Below are 20968 nucleotides of genomic sequence, written 5' to 3'. Positions count from 1 at the left end.
TGTAACTCATAATGTAAATCCGATTGCAGGTTCCTGTCCTCTGCCCCAGCCCTATCCTTTTTTTGCTTAAACTTTAAAGGAAACCTACCATTTAGAATGGTAGGTGTAAGCTGTAAGTACCGAGCACCAGCTCAGGGTGAGCTGGTGCCGGTACTTACTTTCGTTAGTGTTATATACCGTGGTATCGCGGTTTTAACACTTTTTAAACTTTAGAGCAGAAGGGCTTCGGCGCTGCGCTCCCTGTAGCTGAACACACACGTCTGCATAAGCACAGCAGCTCCGGCTTCGCAGCCGAGTGCACTCAGCTCGAGGACCAGGTTGCATTGAGTAGATACTCTTGGTCTGAATAGTTTTCTGCTATGTATTTAGGTAAATGATATCTGTGGCATGTACACATTTCAATTAATCCCACCATTGTAAGTATATACCTGGAAGATTCCAGCCGTATGCTTACAATCTATGACTTCAAAGTACTGTACTGTATATGCTCAAACAGTGGTATACGTCCTCTTTTTCCAACCCTCAGCACCTCAGGGTCACCTCAGCAGGCAGTGATTTGCTGCTACTGATGTTCAAAGTGTCTCCCTAATAACGTAACATCCAAGGTAAATGTTCAGCGGAGGCTGGGGATGGATGCCGTACAGTGGCATCCATCTCCCTCCTGCAGCAGGCAAAAAGAGAAACCATAGTTTATTGCACTTTTTCATTCTGTGTTTCCGTCTAGATGTAATGTATACTGATCAGACGGGGGCCAAAAGGAGGCCTCTGTATACTTTCTATAGGCACGTTCAACATGTATGCTAGGAGTCTTCCTGGCTTCAACGGTGCATGTGTCCACCGTAGCCGCGACGTGTTGCTTCAGCTCCAGCTATTTGCATATTACCCTGATTAAAGATTAGCAAAGATAGAGGGGAGTAAAGGATTAGCCCTAAAATGGGCTATTCTTACATACGTTAGATGCACCTACCACTGGATCTACCTAAGGAGCCTAAGGAGGCCAATTAGGTATCTTTGCCATACAACAAGTTTAATATTAGTTCATACCTCCCAACTTTCATTGTAGAAAAGAGCTACGCGCTCCACCCCCACACAGTATAATTTCCCTCTTAGTGCCCTCCATTTCCTCTTCACATTGGGGCAGATTTACTTACACGGTCCATTCGCGATCCAGCGGCGCGTTCTCTGCGCTGGATTCGGGTCCGGCCGGGATTCACTAAGGTAGTTCCTCCGCCGTCCACCAGGTGGCGCTGCTGCGCTGAAAAGCATGGAGTTCACCGAGCCGGGCTGAGTAAAGGTAAGTGCAAGCTCCGCGACAGATTTTTTTTTAAATGCGGCGGTTTTTCCGAATCCGTCCGGTTTTCGTTCGGCCACGCCCCCCGATTTCCGTCGCGTGCATGCCAGCGCCGATGCGCCACAATCGCAAATCGGAAATATTCGGGTAACACGTCGGGAAAACGCGTATCGGGCCCTTAGTAATTGACCCCCATTGTGTCCACCCAGCTCCCTGTCATATTAACCCCTTAACGCCGTAGCCACTTTTCACCTTCCTCACACGGCCCATTTTTTCAAATCTGCCCTGTGTCACTATAAGTGGTTATAACTTTGAAACGCTTTAACATATCCAAGTGATTTTGAAATTGCTTTCTCGTGACACTTTGTACTTCATGTTGAAAAATATTGTTGTGAAAATTTGGAAAAAGTCTTGATTTTTTAAATTGAAAATGTTCTACTTTTTCCATATGTAGTCATAACAGCAAAAAAACTTGATAACTAACATTAAGCAAATGTCTGCTTGATGTTTCCATGTTTTTTTATGCATTCTCTCCTTTTTGTAAGATGCTATGGAGCTTTGAACTTTAGGGGCAATTTCTCAAATTTTCATAAAAAACACAAAATCACATATGTAAAACAACTTTCATGAAGTTTGTTTACCCTTTAATTACCGTATTTTTTGGACTATAAGGCGCACCAGATTATAAGGCGCACCATCAATAAATGCCTGCTAAAACATCTAGGTTCATATATAAGGAGCACCTGATTATAAGGATGAATGACCAGCAGGTGGCAGACCTGTGCACAGTTCAAGGAAGCTGTTGTCTGTAAGTACAATTCATATATAAGGCGCACTGGACTATAAGGCGCACCTTTGATTTCTGAGAAAATCAAAGGATTTTTTGTGTGCCTTATAATCCGAAAAATACGGTAATTGTTTTACAGGAAATAAAACAATATCAGATGTCATTTTGAAATTTAAATTTGTTTGGCTAATTGAATGTGTTTTTCAAAAAATGTACAAGTCTCAGTGGATAAAATACCAAAACCCTCCACAAAGTTTGATACCCTATTTCTACTGAGTATGCCAATACCCCATATGTGGTGGTAACCGGCTGTATGGGCACACGCCAGGGCATCGATGGGAAGCTTCCGAGCTGGTTTAAGGCTTATTTTTTGCCTGTTGAGTCGTTCTTTTCAGTGGTACCATTTTGACGCACATAACTTTTTTAAATCACTTTTTAGAACATTTTTGTAAAGGGATTTTATAAAAAATTTACATTTTTGGCAAGTTTTTCGGGTTTTGTTTTTACAGCCCTCACCAAGCGGGTCCAATAATGTTTCTGAGTTATTGCACAGATTGTTATGGATGCGGCGATACCAAATATGTGGTGGGTTTTTTGGTGATTTTTTGTTTTTTTACTTCATTAGATATGTATAGGGAATGTTTGTGTTTAGGGGACTTTAACTTTATTTAATTAATTCTTTTTATTAAAATATGTTTTTATAACAAGCTAAGCTAATCGCTTGTTCAAGGTCTTCTTCACCTAATACAGTGTAATACAGAAGGCACGACCCGGCTCCCGGAAGAAGCTGCGTAGCCCTGGGGCACTGGCAGACCCCAGGGCTGCCAGTCGGGGGGTCCAATTTGGCACACAGGGAACCCTTGCACGTCGTGGTCACGCATGACCATGGCGTGTAAGGGATTAATGCCCACGATCGGAGTTTCCTCCTAGAAAACTAGAGAGGGGTGCCAGCTGTAACATACAGCTGGCACCCAATGCTTCTGGTACCCACTCTGTTCAGTTATTACGTCAAAAGTTGGGAAGGGGTTAAATAATATAACCAATACTCAACTTTCCTTTGAATATCAGATTTAAATTCCAAAGAAGTAAAAGGTAAGGAAAGAGAAGAGTCCTTTCAAGTTAGAGGTCACCACTCCACCCAGTTTCCGAAATGAAAGACTCTCAGTGCTTCAAAGCTTGACCGTTACTCCCAGTTGTGATGTATGCTGTCGACATTAATCTCTTTGCAAGATCTCACAATCATAGATCCCATAGATGAGAGAGAAGCCAATCGTGCAGATCACCAAGATTAAGAGAGATAGGTATTTATTATCAAGTTACTCACAAACATTGTTTTAAAATAGCGCTTATAAAGTTTAAAAGTTTCCACAGGATGCCACAGCGCCTCGTCCTACTATTAAAACCCCCTCTTATTTTGCTCCCCCAGCAGCTCCCACTCTATTTGTGCCCCTCCGACAACTCCCCTCTTTTATTTTGACCCCCCCCAGCAGCTCACCCTCTTATTTTGACCCTCCCAGAAGCAGTTCTCCCCCTTATTTCTCCCTCAGGAGCTTCCACTTATTTTACCCCCCAGCAGCTCCCCCTCTTATTGTGCTCCTGCGGTAAAATAAAAAACACATATACTCACCTTTCCCAGTTGCCCCGCAGCAGCTCCTCTCTTCTTTCCTTCTGCTGTAGATGTTTTATTAAAATGTAAAATAGAAAACATAACATAAACCCAATTATAGACATAACATAAACCATAATCATAAACACAAAACCAAACAGTACTAATCCCTTCCCTATTTTACAGTATATACAAAATATTTACAACTCAACTGCTGGTCAAGCCCCATTCAGAACAAGCATAAATAAATAAGTAAATAAATAAATAACAAACAATAATAAAACATACACCAAAATAATGACACCACAATCCCCACCCAGCCAATGATTACATCAAAACAAAAACACCATTAACAGAAATATAAACCACCCCCCACACCCTCTCCACAAATAACATATCCCACACCCATAAATAAACTTTAAAAAAAAAAAAGTTTAATATAAAACCATATATAAGTAATATAAACTAAAACGTCCACCCTTCACCCTCCCCTTACCCTCAGACACTGGTCTAACGTCCAAAGTTCACGCTAAATAGTCCAGTGACCAGTGTGCAAGATTAGTCCATAGTCCAGGAAAACAATCCCCATGATCCCCCCTCCCAACCTAACTACACCCCCCCACCCCACACTATATACAGTAAATACAATATAAACAAGAAATAATGTATAAAGCATAACAAAACTACAACAAACCACATAAAACCCAGGTTTGGCACCTGCAAACCCTACATCACTACATACTAAGGAGACAAAAAAAAATCAGCCTATCACCAGGAGGGGAGATGACAGACTAAGGAGAACCCCCTCCAAAGGAGAGAGGCCCTCCCCGTGCCCAGCCTCTTATACTCCAGAGAGCACACTTTCACCAGGTAACCCAGAATGTTCCTAACCACCTCATCCACAGGGAGGATTTTACGCTGCGTCGATACTAAACACCGTGCGTTCCACGTGTGGTACCTAACCACTAGACTAACTAGAAATAAAGTGCAGTGGTCCCGACCACCCAGGCCTCTGAATGCTCCATAGGCCCACTCCGCATAGGAGAGACCGGCCAACCCGGGCCAATGGAGGGAAGTGCCCACCCGGTTGTACACCTCTGTGTTAAAGGGGCACTTAAGCATGGAAGCAGCGCCAAGTCACGTCCCAAAACTTCAAGGGGATCCTAATTGAATTCACAACCCATCCCGACTTGGGCAATCCCTGAGGGCCAGAGGCTTCTGGAAATGGTTCAACAGAACCTTCTTGTCGAGGAGTTTGCAACATTGATCTTAAAGCGTAACTGTAAAGCTATCGTGATTTTACCAAATTATTATTAATGATTCCCCTTTGAAAACAGAACAATTCCTATTTTGTGCTGCTCGTCCTTTTCTTTCCAGAGTTATGGCATTTTCTGTTCTGACAGTGTTTAACAAAAATCTTTCTCACCAGAAGTGAAGTGGGCGGAGATTAATGTCTGTCAGTCTATGCCCTCAAGCTGAGACCAGTTAGCTTGTCCACAGATCCCATGATGCCTTGTGTTCTCTCTCAAAGTAATTTAGAATTAAATCCATTTAGTTTCCCATAAGTAAATCCACTGAACAGTGCACATACATGAAGTACATGGTTACAGCCTGGCAGCTGCCATCATATGAAGGAGCAGGGAACAAATACAGAGCACATACATGATGTACATGGTTACAGCCTGGCATTTTCCATCACATGGAGGAGCAGGGAACATGTAATAAAGTGAAATTAATCAAAAGTAACCCAGTTACATGCAGTCTATAGCCTGTGCTGTGTGAGCACTAAGGGTTAATAGCTTATCTGGACAGAGCTGATACTGCCGATGATAAGGTGGGGGAAGTGAGCAGCGAGAAGAGCAGAGATAGACTGAGAAACTTATGTAGAATCACAGACTGGGATGAAGGGAATGATAAGGAACAGGGAGATCTTCTACATCACTATTCTGTGCAGGAGACATCTTCATACACATTCAAGCACTGCTGCATTCAGCATCGTGGACACTTCCAGCACTGCTGCATTCACTGTCACATGAACTCCTCCCCTGTGAGTAGGGAGCTGCAGCTCCTCCCTCCCATGAATCCGTAGTTTGTTTACACTTTTTTCCTCTGATGGACTCCAGGGCTTATCAGCACATGAAGAGGAGGCAGCCATTACTGCACTAAGGTAATCTGAGGGGGATAGCAAGGAAACTACTACATATAGGTAATAAAGATAATAGGCAAAGTTGTTTTACATCCCAAGAGCTATTGATTTGTGGAAAACAAAAAAACCTTTACAGTTACTCCTTAAGAAAGGCATTCAATAGGAATAATACAGGGTTGACCATACACAACCCTCCTTGTCTCCTCATGTGGTAAATAACCTCCCTCTTGATTAGGTTTAGCCTATTCCCCCATAACAGCTGGAAGAACAGACTGTAGACCTAAGTCCAGAGGGGTTCTGGCAAGATGCATACGCTTCTCAGATCGACAGCAGAAGTAGGTAGGTTTTGATCAGGTTAACCCTTTCCCTGAGGGTCAAAGACCAACCCTTCCACTGGTCCACCTGCTGAGCAGCAATCATAAGCCTGCTGTCCCAGTTTTGTATGGGGTAATCTCCCTGGCCAAATTTGATGCAGAGAACTTTGGCAGAGGTAGTGAGGCACATCATCACATCTCGCCTGCCTGTTATTCCATACAGCAGTAGGAGAGGAGGCACAATAATGATGTCCTGTCACATACCTCCTGCCGGGCTGGACAGAGCCCCAAAACCCGGATTGTCCTGCTTCCTCCATGACGGTTGGGAGATATGTAATCATTTTGGGGGCCTGGTTCAGATTTTCTATTGGGGCCCAGAAGTTTCAATTTCTGCTTCTAAAGGAGACAAATAAGTACAAATGAAGAATAATAAAACCTTAGCCCTGTAACACATAGATGTCTGTTAGCTTAGTAACAAAATGCTTTAAAATTTGTCAAATGTTACATAAGATAAAGATATATGAAAACAAGCATAATAATACAATTTTTAGCAACATGTGATAAATACCCTTTATACAGGAGGATACAACATAAAGAAATCCCATTCATATGTTGATGTTTCATCTATGTATTTATGAGAAGCAATCACAATTTGTTTTCAGGGTCTGTACCAGTCATTTGGGAAGGAACTCTCATTGCATGTAAGAAGCTATCAAGGGTTAATCTGGCGTTAGCTGTCTGACACAACGGCTCCTCCCAGCCTGTAGCACGCTGGGAGTTGTAGTTTAATTGCTGCTCATTGAAAGGACATGGATTGAATCCCAACTACAACAACCTGCAGACCCTGGGGCTCCATTCTTCCTTACGGAGAGCTCTGGCTGATACAAAGGGCCTCTGCAGCAGGTAGGAAAAGATTGATGTGATGCACAGGACACATATTATTCTCAGCATGAGATGGACTCAAATGATGTACAACAATATCACTTCATGTATTGTCTGCTATACATTACACAGTATCTATTGTATAATCGTGTGTATATATTATTTACTGTTATACGTCAAAAAGATTTGTACTTCTATTCACATATATTCGTATATAGCGCCACCATATTCTGCAGTGCAGTACGGCGGTCGTGACCACTCGTCCCTGACCTCAGTGGGACACACAATCTAATTATGCGTCTCACACACAGAGATAGGCACTGGGTGATTTCATAGGAAGCAAATTAACCTATTAGTAAGGTTTGATCCATCCCCTGTGCAAAGGCGTTCTGAGTAGTATAAGAGAACAGAAGACATAAACCATAAAGCTGTAACCTTGTAGTAACATATCTCTATGCAGTGTAGTTACTAATACAGTGGCACCATTGAGCAGGGCTCTAACTACATGTGACTTGGAAATATCTGCCTGTTTTTTGGCAGCTATGGCATTTGGAAAGCTGGAATAATTACAGTGACAGCTTTGAGCCAGTGAATATTCATTTCTGCTACTAGATTTTACTTTAGCTGCTGACATTTTTTTGTTAATATCACAATCATTAAAATAACCCATATTATATGACCCATTTTAGATGGTGATCACAATCATCGTCAGCAAATCCCCTTTTATATAAAGTGGATGCGCTGCCTGAAACAATGTGAAATGGGTTTTCTAAGTGGGAAGACTATGCATGGGATTGGAGCTAACATATACTCAGAAGGACCTTCACCCATGAAATCCTCATACATCTGTTCATGCTATGAATACACATGTACACAAGAGCCATTTAAGGACCTTTGCAGGTCCTACAAAGGTCCTGGTACCGCAGATTGATAGCAGACAGAAGGAAGGCATCCCCTATTCCCCAGGACCATATGAAGTAAGTGATTCCAGACTCGTAGGGGCTATAATGTTCATACTTCCCATGGCCCATGGCAGTCTTAACCCGGCCCTGTTCCCAGTAATATCCTAAACTCAATCTAACTAATATGCAAATGTTCCGGAGAGGCTACTGGTGCGTGGAGTAGCCTATCCAGGGAGCGGATGCAAAGGCTACTCGATTCTCCTTTAGCCTCTGCTGTCCCTCCCTACCAGCATGTAGCAAAGTCAAATCTAGCGCTTGGTATCCGTGTCCGTGCCTGGCACTGAAACCGCAACTACTGTTCTCTTTCGACTGTCACGTGCGGGTAGGCAGGTACAGCACAGGCTACTAGGGCGTGGAGACTACCCCTCACCCCCGTAGCCTCTCAGGAAAATTAGCATATTAGTTAGATAAACTGCAAAATAGGTTAAAAAGTGTTATACTGGTAGGGAAGGATAGTTTAGGGTCTAGGATATTACTGGGTAGCTACCATCAGATCTACCTGTAGATTTCCATTTAATATCATTGGATTCACATCAGGTGAGCGGCATATAAGTTTACAAACTGATTTTTTAACATTACAGCCATGGAGAGGAACCATTTAGTGATAAGGACAATACTTTTTAATCATAGTTTTCAATGAAGTATTCTGAGTGGGTTAGTTTAAATTGCGGGTTCCCCTAGTGCTGTTACGGCAAAACTTTTCTAGACTGAGTGCCCAAACTGCAACCTAAAACCCACTTATTTATCGCAAAGTGCCAACAGCAGCAGGAAGAATAGTGGGACCCAAAGCAGGAGCTTCAATGATAATCTGACCCTGCCTGCAACTTTTCACTGTTTCTGCAGTCCCACACATCCCAAGACGTGGTAATATAAGATGGTGCTCAGTGTGGCACATCCTAGAGGTGCAAGACGATGCCTTGACTGGTGAATTATGTGTTGGGGCAACAGCATGTGTGCCCCAATTATGTAGGCTGTATCATTGGTTACAGTGGGTACAGAGAGTATTCAGACCCTTTAAATTTATCATTCTTTGTTTCATTGCAGCCAATTTTAAAGTAAATTATTTTTGCATAGTAATGTACACTCTGCTCCCCATCTTGAAAATAAAAACAGAAATGTAAATATTTTTGCTAATTTATTAACCCCTTATCACCGACACTAGTTTTCAGCTCAATGACCAGACTCGATTTTTCAAATCTGACATGTCTCACGATAATTGGTTATAACTTTGGAACGCTTTAACATATCCTGGTGATTTTGAGAATGTTTTCTCGTGACACATTGTACTTCATGTTAGTTATAAAATTTAAGTGATAAGTTTTGCGTTTCGTTCTGAAAAAAAGTGAAAATTTGGCAAAAGTTTGTAAAAATTCTTCATTTTCCAAGTTTGAAATGTTCTGGTTTCCAGACAGGAAGTAAAACTACCCAAAAAGTTTGATAATTAACATTTACAGAATATCTGCTTTATGTTGGGATGATATTTTATGCTTCCGGTCATTTTTCTAGGATGTTATGAGGTGCAGAACTTTAGGTGCGATTTTTCTTATTTTCATGAAAATTGCCATAACTCACATTTTGAGGGACAACTCAGCTTCCAAGTGACTTTGAGAGGCCTAAATAATAGTAAAACCCCATAAATTACCCAACTATAGAAAGTTCACCCCTCAACATATGTAAAACAACTTCTATTAAGTCCATTAACCCTTTAAGTGTTTCACATGGGTTAAAAAATATGGACCTGCGATTTAGAAACTATGGAATTTTTTTGGAAATACATTCATTTAGGCCAAAACTGACATTTTCAGAATAAATTAAATGATGAAACGCACTGCAACGCTTGATGCCCAATTCCTCCCGAGTGTACTGATACCCCATATGTGGTGGTAAACTGCTGTACGGGCGCACGGCCGAGTATAGAATGAATGGAGGCGCCATCCACAGCAGATTTGTATTGTCACATTGTACGACCTATAAATTTTTATTTTTTTTGGTAATGCGATCATATGAGGGCTTATTTTTTATGGGATGAGATACAATGTATAAATAATTTATTTTGGGAGTCTAAAGCTTATTCATGAGATTTTATTAACTATTTCAAGGGGGACACAAACAAAATCATCAATTTTTATTTTGGATTGTGAGCATTCCCCCCCCCCCCCCGCTCACCGTAACGTAAAAATAATATTTTATCTTTATTCTCTGGTTCACTACGATTGCGGTGATACCTCATTTATATAGTTTTTCTTATTTTGCTCAATTTTCCTGAGCAAAACCAATATTGGAGAAAATCGCATTGTTTTTACTATTGACAACTTTTCAGGGCCATAACTTCTGTATTTTTCTGTTGTCAGATCTGGTTGAGGGCTTATTTTTTGCGAAAACAGTTGTTCTTTTCAGTCGTATCATATTAGGTACCGTAACTTTTTTTGATCACTTTTTAGAACATTTTTTGTGATGGTGTTTGATGAAAAATTGTATATTATGGGAAGTTTTTCGAGTTTTTTTTTTACGTAGTTCACCGAGCGGGTTCAATATTGATTTAGATTTATTGTACAGATTAATGCGGACGCGTTGATACCAAATATGTACGTGTTTTGTGTTTTATATACTTTATTTGCATTTTATGTGTTACTGGGGAGATTATGGGACTTTTATTTTATTTATTTATTTAATTATATTATAAAAAGATTGAATTTTTTTTTTTTTTACTTTTTTACATTTTCTACTTCTTGGCTTGAATAAGCGATCATCCGATCGCTTATTCAAGCCTTTACACTGCAATACACTTGCATTGCAGTGTATAGTGAAAGTAACTGAGCATGCTGCGCATGCTCAGTTACTTACAGCCGGGTCCTGCCAGGAAGGCAGGACCCGGTGAGAAGAGCAGCCGACAGCCCCGGGTCACTCGTCGGAACCCGGGGCAGCGGCAGGAGGGATCGGATCCCCCGGTAAGCACACCGGGGGGTCCGATCCACGGGGGACACACTTGCACGCCGCGGTCATGCTTGAGTTTTTCCGATCCCGGGTGTTAGTGCCGGGTCTGGGCTGTGACATCACAGCCCGACACCGGCACCAGCGAGACCCGGTGTCCCGAAAACTTCTTCTGATGCGCCGCCGTAGAAAGGCGTCGCATCAGAAGAAGTACCCTTAATGACCGCCGTAAAAACCCGATAGGGCGGTCATTAAGGGGTTAAACAAGAAAAACTGAAATATCACATGGTCACACACTCATATTTAACTCACATGCTGTTCATTTCCTTCTGATGGTTCTACTCCTTCATTGGAGAACAGCTGTGCTTAATTAAACTACCCTAGTTGGACTTGATTAGGAAAGGCACACACCAGTCTATATAAGATCTCACAGCCCACTGTGCATTTCAGAGCACATGAGAGTCCTAAGGTCTAAGGAAGCGCCCATTGAGCTCAGAGACAGAATTGTGGGAAGGCACAGATCTGGCCAAGGTTACAAAAGAATTTCTGCAGCACTCTAGGTTCCGAAGAGCACAGTGGCTTCCTTAATCCTTAAAGAGGACCTTTCAGAGTGATTTGGGCTACTAAACCACCCATGGACCAGTGGTTTAGTGTCACAAATTGGCATTTTGCAAGTCCCTTTGTGGCCACAATTAAAAAAATTTTTTTATACTTATCTAGAAATGAGTCTGATGAGGTGCATTGGACCTCCGGTTTAGTGTTCTAAATCGCCATAAAAGGTCCTCTTTAAATGGAATAAGTTTGGGACAAGCACAACTCTTCCTCGGGCCTTGGCTTTTTTGAACTTATCAACTAGCTGCAATGAAACAAAGAGTGAAAAATTTTAAGAGGAAATACTTTCCGACTAGGCAAACAAAAGACGGATGATCAATTTCTTGTGGGAAGATAAAGGAATATTGGACAGATGGAACAAGAAGAGGCCGATGTCTTAGGGGTGCAAAGGCCATAAATGTGATAAATTTCTGACATTTCCAGAAGAATTTAAAATGGTTCCTTCATGTGATCAGAGACAGCAAGGAAGTAAATGAAAAGACACAGTGATGCAGTTTAGAGGAGGCTCAATTCCAACCCTACAAGTTACCAAAGCCATATATGTTATTACTTATGTATGTACATTGATCAGGTGTAATATGAGCACATGAGATGTCAGATGTGAAATTCTCACCTGGAGAGATAAGCAAGTTATGGAGAAAGGAGAGAACAGCACGGGCCAGTTATAGAGCACATGTAAAAAGTGAGACTAGCACGAGCGATTAGGAGCCAGAAAAACTGCTAGGTAGGACGGCTGGGTTATCCAAGGTGGGAAAATGTCAGGAAGGAGAAGGACACAGAAATAGAAATAAGATATTAGTTAATTCAATTGTTTTTTGTGATGTGGTTCAGCAGACCTAAAGGTGGTGTGACATAAAGAGGTTGTCCCAACTTCGGAAGTTATCCGTACCCACAGAATAGTGTATAACTTCCTAATCAGTGAGGCTGTGACAGATGGGATCTCCCACTGATCTTAATGGGTGGAGCAGCAGCCCGGGCATGCCTCCTGCTGATCTATTCACTTCCATGACAGCAGCCGAATATTGCTGAGCACAGCGTCGCCATTTTAACGGGTTGTGGAGAACTCATAGACCAGTGATGGGCAACCTTTTGAGCTATGTGTGTCAAAATTTGCCAAAAAAAAACGAGCAAAACTCGGGTGCTGTGTCACCTTTAGAAAAAAAACTAATTTTGTAATAACATGTCCAGCAGCAGCCTCCCCTTATTAATAACATGTCCAGCAGCGGCTTCCCCTTATTAATACCATGTCCAGCAGCGGCCTCCCCTTATTAATAACATGTCCAGCAGCGACCTCCCCTTATTAATAACATGTCCAGCAGGGGCCTCCCCTTATTAATAACATGTCCTGCAGCGGCCTCACCTTATTAATAACATGTCCAGCAGCGACCTCCCCTTATTAATAACATGTCCAGCAGCAGCCTCCCCTTATTAATAACATGTCCAGCAGCAGCCTCCCCTTATTAATAACATGTCCAGCAGCGGCTTCCCCTTATTAATAACATGTCCAGCAGCGACCTCACCTTATTAATAACATGTCCTGCAGCGGCCTCCCTTCCCTAATAAAATACCCCAGCGGCCTCCCTTTACTATTAAAATGCCCCTAGCGGCCTTCCTTCCCTAATAAAATGCCCCAGCGGCCTCCCTTTACTACTAAAATACCCCTAGCGGCCTCCCTTTACTACTAAATTACCCCTAGTGGCCTCCCTTTACTACTAAAATACCCCTAGCTGCCTCCCTTTACTACAAAAAATACCCCTAGCTGCCTCCCTTTACTACAAAAAATACCCCTAGCCGCCTCCCTTTAAATATAATATAATAATAAACTTATATACTTACCCAGTGATGTCTTCTTCCCTGTAGCTTTACTGCAGGCGGCTCGGCACCTCCAGGTTGCACTGCGCGCCTCGGGTCACGTGACTGAAGTGACCTGACGTCAGGTCGCCTCAGTCACGTGACGAGCAGCGCGCATTGCAGCCTGGAGGAGCCTGGAGGAGCCGGAGCAGGGGGCAGAAACACAGGGACGGGGGCGGGACATTTACACAGGGACAGCACATTACACAGGGAGGAGAAGGGGGGCGGACCGCGGGCGCTGGGCGGCCGTGTGTCACCAAAAATGGCTACGCGTGTCAGTGCTGACACGTGTGTCATAGGTTCGCCATCACTGTCATAGACTATGGTTTATAAGGATAGGTGAAAAATTTATTCCAGGATGAGGCAAATCAGCTGTGAAAATCAGGCAATATCATCTATTATTCTCGGGTGATTTTTGTTTTTAAAGCTTTCTTTGGTGACTTTTGCACAGGGTTTTCCATCTGTTATATATAGATGACATATATCTGTGGGAGTGTCCAACTCCCACCAAGACCTATGCAATGAATGGGTCATAAATATACAAAAGTGAATTGGTGTCAGCTTAAATATAACCTAGATATACATATATACACACTCACTAGCCAGGTATACAAACCAGGAGGACATAGCTGCTCTGGGCTAATGCCCTTGGAAGGCCTGTGTGTCACCTATCTCCAGGATTCCAGGGTTTCCCAGGGATGCTATTATCCTCTTTTCTCCCCTTTGGAGTTTTTAGTCCTAACTAAGTCCCCTGATGATTCACGCTAACAGTGATGAAACGCGTTGGGAAGGGAAGGACGGGGAGCACCCTTTTTTTAGGCTAAACCTTTTTTAGGTTAGACCTTCAGGGCAAGACAGTGAACTGATGCAGGGATGACATGGGTACTGTCCTTGTCAGGACGGGAGCATTTGGGGTGTTAGGGACTGCATAAGTGATTGAGGGTAAGCGTTCACAAGTACCTCCCTCCTGGGTCCTGAATAGGGATACATATCCCGAAACCTCTCACCCGAACTGGTAAGACTGCTCCATTTTTTTGTTTATGTCTGTTATTACTGTGTGTTTTTTGATGAAATATTTTTATCATATATTATATTAAAAGTTAATTTTTAACGTGGCCAGTCCTATGCTATTTTTGATATATACATATAACCTAAATATAACCTGGTCTCCCTGGACAAAACACCCATTCTGCATATCAATGACTCCTCACATAGGGGCACATTTACTAAGGGCTTCTCGCCACACTTTTGTCAGACCCTTTTGTGGTGCAGTTGCGCTGGCCTCCATGTTACACAAATTAGGGGGCATGCGGGGCGTATTTAACATGCCTATGTTAAAGGTGCACCACAAAAAAGTTGGTGAACTCTGTCGGGCCAGTGCAGGGAAGTGACAGATTCACGATTTCTGGCGCAAGTTCTTAAAGAATCTGACGCACCCAGCATTATACAAGGGCAGAGCACTTTTAGTGAGGTTTCAATCTTTATTAGTAAATGTGCCCCATAATGCCTTAAAACCTAGTTCCATTTTCACCCAAGTGATATATATGAGATATGCGATGATATTCACAGATTAGTAATGTACTTTAGAAGTAATATTGTATTATACTGCTCTCTTATTCTTACTGGCCCTTTTTTGCATTGATAAATGGTCTTTGTACAAATCAGATATTCTCACCATTTAGCTTTTATGATATGCATTTGTCTAGTAGCCAACATTTGTTCACAGTGTCATATGCAAATTATTTTGTTAGTTATCACACTTGTTCAATATCTGAAATACCCAATAAACATATTGGACATACAGTATGTTCATCTGTTTCTTAATATTGTTGTAATCTGTATTTTCTAATCATTCTTCCTTTACAGACATAAAAACCAGTTCTCTGCCCTGTGATTGACGTATTCAGGGCGGTCAGTCTATAGAAGGAGTGCAGCAGTCTGATTCAATGATGAGAGGGGGCACTACAGGCAGTCCCCTACTTAAGAACACTCGACTTACATATGACCCCTAGTTACAAACGGACCACTGGATATTGGTAATTTACTGTACTTTAGTCCTAGGCTACAATGATCAGCTGTAACAGTTATCACAGGTGTCTGTAATGAAGCTTTAGTGTTAATCCTGGTTCTTATGACAACCCAACATTTTTAAAATCCAATTGTCACAGAGACCAAAAAAGTTCTGGCTGGGATTACAATGATATAATATACAGTTCCGACTTACATACAAATTCAACTTAAAAAAATCTACAGACCCTATCTTGTATGTAACCCGGGGACTGCCTGTATAGCTAAGATGTGACTGGTCAGAGGTTTGTCCTAATCTACCGCAACTAATAAGCAGCCAAGTCGCAAGTTTTGAGGAGGTAAGTATTTTGTTTACATATTGAGTTACATATAATTTACAATAATAATTTACAATATAATATAATTTACAATAATAATAAACTTTATGTATATACTTTATGTCATATTCCATAGCGCTTTATTTATGAGTTCATGACTAGATAGTAACTTTTATTGGTTGGAAATAGGGTGAGAATAAAGATGGGTGTTACATACTTGCCAGCAATTAATGTATGTTACCCAAAATAGAAGTTCCCAGATTAGTGTGGCCATATCTGCACTGCCATAACAAGCTTAGTAAGCACATTTGTGTTATTAACCCATTCCCATTGAAGCTGGTTTCGTTTTTGAGTTTCTGCGTACAGAGCTGTTGGAGTGCTCTTATGTTTTTATGTCTTTATGTATAAGCTATTAATCACTTTTTATTCATTTTAAATGTGTTGCAATTCAGACATTTTTGTGCACTTTTTCTGTTAAGGGGTTCACCAATGGAAATAACCATTTTTCATATGTTTAGCAATTTTTTTTTGTTTATTTTTATATCATTTCTATGGAAAGGGCATTGATTAGAACTTTTAGTTTACTTTTTCACTTTTTTACAAATATTTCAGCAGCGTTTCAGCCTCTCCAAACCCCCCCCCCCCCCAGGGTCCTTTAACCCTAGTTGATCTGATCGTTCCTACCATACACTGCAACATTACTGTATCAGAGCATATGGCAGTTTTGCCATGAATCTGTAATAGTCTGAAAATGATCAATATGGCTACATGCCGCTGGATTATTAATTCCTCTGGCAGCATTACAGAATCTGCTTATTATTTGCTTATGGCGAAGACAATCTTTGGTTAGTGTTTCAATTACCACAGGATGTAAATAACAATTAACAGTATTACAATATATATTTTTATATATATTATTTTTTCTAACTTTTTGCTACTAAAGACTGATTTATCATAATATATAATTTATTTGTGTGTCAATGTTTTCTAAGGATCAAACTTTTTTATTGCTTGGTCAATGTATCCATATAATGTAATGTAATATAATGTTAAGGAACAAAGGGCAAATTTTGTCTTTGGGTTCATGGACACGGACATGGATTCAACTGCCCTGTGTGAGTTACCTTACTGTTACAAAGCATCACTTATCACTCACTCATTGTAGTTCTGATCCAAATACATTAATAGTGATTCTAATTGAACACATTCTAGTAGGCCATCTGTTATGAAGAGTTTGGGAAATGGACAGACAAAAAAGTGGCCCCTGAGACTAAATCCCCTTCTCAACTTTCCCTGCTGAATTGCTCTACATACCTTAAGCGGTAGTAGACAACTGGTTGACATTCCCATTCTAGCACCAAAATGCAAACACAGAGACAAAGACAAGACATGACAAACAACAGAGAGGGTTAGTCCCCAAATATCTGTCAGTACAAAATTACAATGCAAACGGATAGTCAGATACAGGTAAAAGGCACCAGAAAAAACCTGACAGGACAAACACTGGCCAGCAATGATAGTGGGGACATATTGGGGTTCATTTACTAAAAGTCAGCCGAGTTTCCCATCGATTTCCGTTTTGCGCCACATTTAACAGGGGGTTTTGGTACACATGATCGGATTTTGGCGCATCGGTGCAGACTTGCAGACGACAGAAATCCGGGGGGGGGGGGGGGGGGGGGGGGGGGAACCAGGCCGTCGGATAACCGACGGATTCAGACAACTAGCCGGATTTAACATTTAGAATTGTGTCGCAAGATACGCACTTACAAGCACCGGGAAGAAGAAGGTGAACTCCAGCGGACCTCAGCGTGGAAGTGACGGATGCAGGAACTCTGGCGCACGCGCTTCATGTATCGCGCCGGACTTCATCCTCGTCCGAATCGGGGATCGCGACTGGACCAGGGTCAGCGGAGATGGATGGGCGTAGAATACACCAGTATTAAAGACTAGCAAAGACAGAATGGAACAGAATGACACTTAGCAGCCATACTTACAGAAAAAGTATAGAACGGAAGCCCAAACGGGCACAGACGATAAACCATACCAATAGTATAACTTTTCTTATCATCAGGGAAAAGTTTTAACTTCTAAAACGAGGTACATCCAGCCCAAATGGCTTTATGGTGTTTTTAACCTACCTGATACTATATTTTAAAAATCTCGATGTTATATATATCACAATTTTAATAAAACATATTATTCCATTTTTTTCCACCATTTATGTCTTTTGTAGGTCAAGCTACTTATAAGACCTTTTATTCCATGGACATTTCAAGTCATCCTAAACTATGGAGGATCAGATTCCCCAGGCTGAACCTGACAAGCAGAATTTTCTTGATACAAGTTTTCACTCTGTTGAATGGAGAAACTCAGTTTTAGATGCGTTAGAAAGCCACAGCCAGGATGTGATGGGTAATACTAAGGTTCCCCCACCAGGAGAAAGATATGCGGCATGTCATAACAGCAGCACAAATATAGACATTGACAAATATTTAGTTGATGATGTTCTTTCCACAAAGTATAAATGCAATGCTAATAAACCAGGTCGGCGAATGAAGTGCAGAACTTGGACAGGGCATAGACAGTATGTGTGTCTAGACTGTGGAAAGTGCTTCACCCATAGTTCAACTCTTGCAACCCATCAGAGAACTCACACGGGAGAGAAACCCTATGCATGTTCAGACTGTGGGAAAAGCTTCACTCGAAGTTCTACTTTATCGACCCACCAAAGGATCCATACCGGAGAGAGGCCATATGCATGTATCGAGTGCGGAAAGAACTTTATCCAGAGCTCCCATCTTGTGCTACACAAAAGGATCCATACAGGACACAAGCCCTACTCCTGCCCAGAATGTGGGAAATGTTTCAGTGATAGGTCACACTTTGTCATTCACCAGAGGATTCACACTGGCGAAAAGCCGTATACATGTACCCAATGTGGTAAAAGCTTCAGTAGTAACTCAAACCTGGTAGCCCACCATAAACTCCACACCGAAAACACAATCTATATCTGTAACCAATGTGGAAAAAGCCTCAGTAACCGGCTAACATTCGCCAGTCATCAAAAAACCCACTTAGCGGATAAGCCCTTTGTGTGCATTGAGTGTGGTAAAGGGTTCACTCGCAAGCTCCAGTTGGTGTTACACAAGAGGATACACACAGGAGAGAGGCCATTTGCATGTAATGACTGTGGGAAGAGGTACACCCGCAAATCCTACCTTATCATACACCAGAAGATTCACACAAGGGCAATCCTCTACGTGTGTAGTGACTGCGGAGAGACTTTCTCTGAACCTGGTCATCTCAAAAACCACCAGAAGATACACAGTGTGGACAAGGCTGATCGCGAGCATACAGATGAAATACATATGTAGCTTGTCTATTCAGAAATATAAAACTTTACACTTGAAAATTTTCAGATTCATTTTAAAGTTTGTATTGTGTCTAATATTTGGGCAAATTTAATAATCAATTGTCATATTCTAGAATATTGTCATATTCTGTTTGTTACTTTCCCCCCTATCATTCTACACTGAATACCACATAATGGTAAAGTGAAATGAGAATGTTAGAAATCTTTGTTAATTGATTGAACATGAAAAATGAAATATTGCTATGACATATATTTAGATGCTTTAGGGTCTGTTCAAATATATCAGTTGTCATCAAGATCCTCAAATCAACATTTTTACATTAGTTATGCCATCAGTTGTGCGGACTTTAGGTTAAAAAAAAACTGATGACAACTGACAAATGTGAACTAACCTTTAAAGGGAACCTGTCACCAGGAGACCATTTTTAGCACTCCCCCAGTCCCCACAGAGCATAGTACATACACTGCCAAAGTGTTTCTGTATTAAAAATAGGTTTTACAGATAAAAAGATATGTTATATTGTACCTTTCATTAGCATCTGCTGTGTGACTAGGCAGTTGCCAAATGGGAGGGTCTGGAAAGGAGCAGTTCCCCCCACCCTTGGGGAACAGCTACTCCATGTGACCTTTTCAAATATATGAAAACACCCATCACTGGGCTTAGCGACGCCCCCTGCTCCTCTACAGCCAATCCCGAGTGTGGGGAGTTATTCATATATTTGAAAAGGTCACATGTTTCCCAAGGGTGGGGGGAACTGCTCCATTCCAGCCCCTCCCAGTGGGCAACTGCCTAGTCACACAGCAGATGCTAATGAAGGTACAATATAACATATCTTTTTTTCTGTAAAACCTATTTTTATACAAAAACACTTTGGCAGTATATGTACTATGCTCTGTGGGGACTGGGGGGTTGCTAAAAATGGGTCTCCTGGTGACAGGTTCCCTTTAAGCCTCTGTGTGCACTCATGAGCCACATAAGGGCTCTTGTTTGCGGTCCGTGTGTCATAGGAGTGTGACTTCTGCTCACTGACAGCAGAATAGACAGCCCGCGTCACAAAGACGGGCAGGAATAGGACCTGATCTGAGTTCTTCCTCTAGGGCTGTCACCTCATACACAGGGTTGTGTGTATGAGTCCATTAACCCCTTAATGCTCTGCGCCGTAGCTCTACGGCGCAGAGGTATGTATGAAGAGGGCTCACGGGCTGAGTCCTCTTCATACAGAGGTGGGGGTTGTTGCATATTGCAAACGCCGGCGGCGTTTAAAAGGCGGCGGCGCGCGGGCGGCGCCATCTTTTTTACGATCGCCGCGCCCCCGAACCTCATCGGGGGGCGGCGATCAGTTGCCATGGTAGCCTCGGGTCTTCGTTTGACCCGAGACTATCTGGCATCTGCAGATTTGTTACAATGAGCCAGTGGCTCATTGTAATGAATGTGCTGCAAAAATGCCATATATTGCAATACAGAAGTATTGCAGTATATGGTAGGAGCGATCTGACTATCTAGGGTTAATGTACCCTAGATGGTCTAAAAAATAGTGAAAAAAAAAGAAAAAAAAAAGTTTAAAAAATAAAAAAAATTAATAAAATATTAAAAGTTCAAATCACCCCCCTTTCCCTAGAACGGATATAAAACATAATAAACAGTAAAAATCACAAACATATTAGGTATCGACGCGTCCCAAAATGCCCGATCTATCAAAATATAAAAACGGTTACGGGCGGCGGTGACCTCCGAGGCGGGAAATGGTGCCCAAATGTCTGAAATGCGACTTTTACACCTTTTTACATAACATAAAAAATAAAATAAAAAATGATCAAAATGTCGGACAGACTCAAAATGATAGCAATGAAACCGTTGCCTCATT

At 41.7% G+C, this 20968-nt stretch overlaps 2 protein-coding genes across 5 annotated transcripts in view; one reads left to right on the top strand and one right to left on the bottom strand.

Moving 5' to 3' along the window:
- RPS4X (ribosomal protein S4 X-linked) overlaps window positions 1–20968 on the bottom strand; it is a 501937-nt gene that overhangs the window by 387476 nt on the left and 93493 nt on the right. The window lies entirely within an intron of this gene.
- On the top strand, window positions 5777–19218 carry LOC140076663 (uncharacterized). 3 transcript variants are annotated; one of them, XM_072123291.1, is made up of 4 exons: window positions 5837–5851; window positions 6807–7047; window positions 15249–15748; window positions 17964–19218. In XM_072123291.1, the coding sequence occupies exon 4, from the start codon at window positions 18019–18021 to the stop codon at window positions 19102–19104; it is 1086 nt and encodes a 361-aa protein (XP_071979392.1). In that variant the 5' UTR covers window positions 5837–5851; window positions 6807–7047; window positions 15249–15748; window positions 17964–18018; the 3' UTR covers window positions 19105–19218. The 3 variants fall into 3 exon arrangements, with proteins under 3 accessions (XP_071979393.1, XP_071979392.1, XP_071979391.1); XM_072123292.1 differs by lacking the exons at window positions 6807–7047; window positions 15249–15748 and having other exon boundaries at window positions 5777–5851; XM_072123290.1 differs by lacking the exons at window positions 5837–5851; window positions 15249–15748.

This window comes from Engystomops pustulosus, chromosome 9, assembly GCF_040894005.1.
Source record: "Engystomops pustulosus chromosome 9, aEngPut4.maternal, whole genome shotgun sequence".
Taxonomy (NCBI): domain Eukaryota; kingdom Metazoa; phylum Chordata; class Amphibia; order Anura; family Leptodactylidae; genus Engystomops; species Engystomops pustulosus.
The sequence above is the reverse complement of the archived record's forward strand: the minus strand, read 5'-3'. Positions and strand labels throughout refer to the sequence as shown.

Bases quoted from the DNA above. Each gene is read 5' to 3' on its own strand.
- LOC140076663 (XM_072123292.1), top strand. From the start codon at position 18,019: ATGGAGGATCAGATTCCCCAGGCTGAACCTGACAAGCAGAATTTTCTT.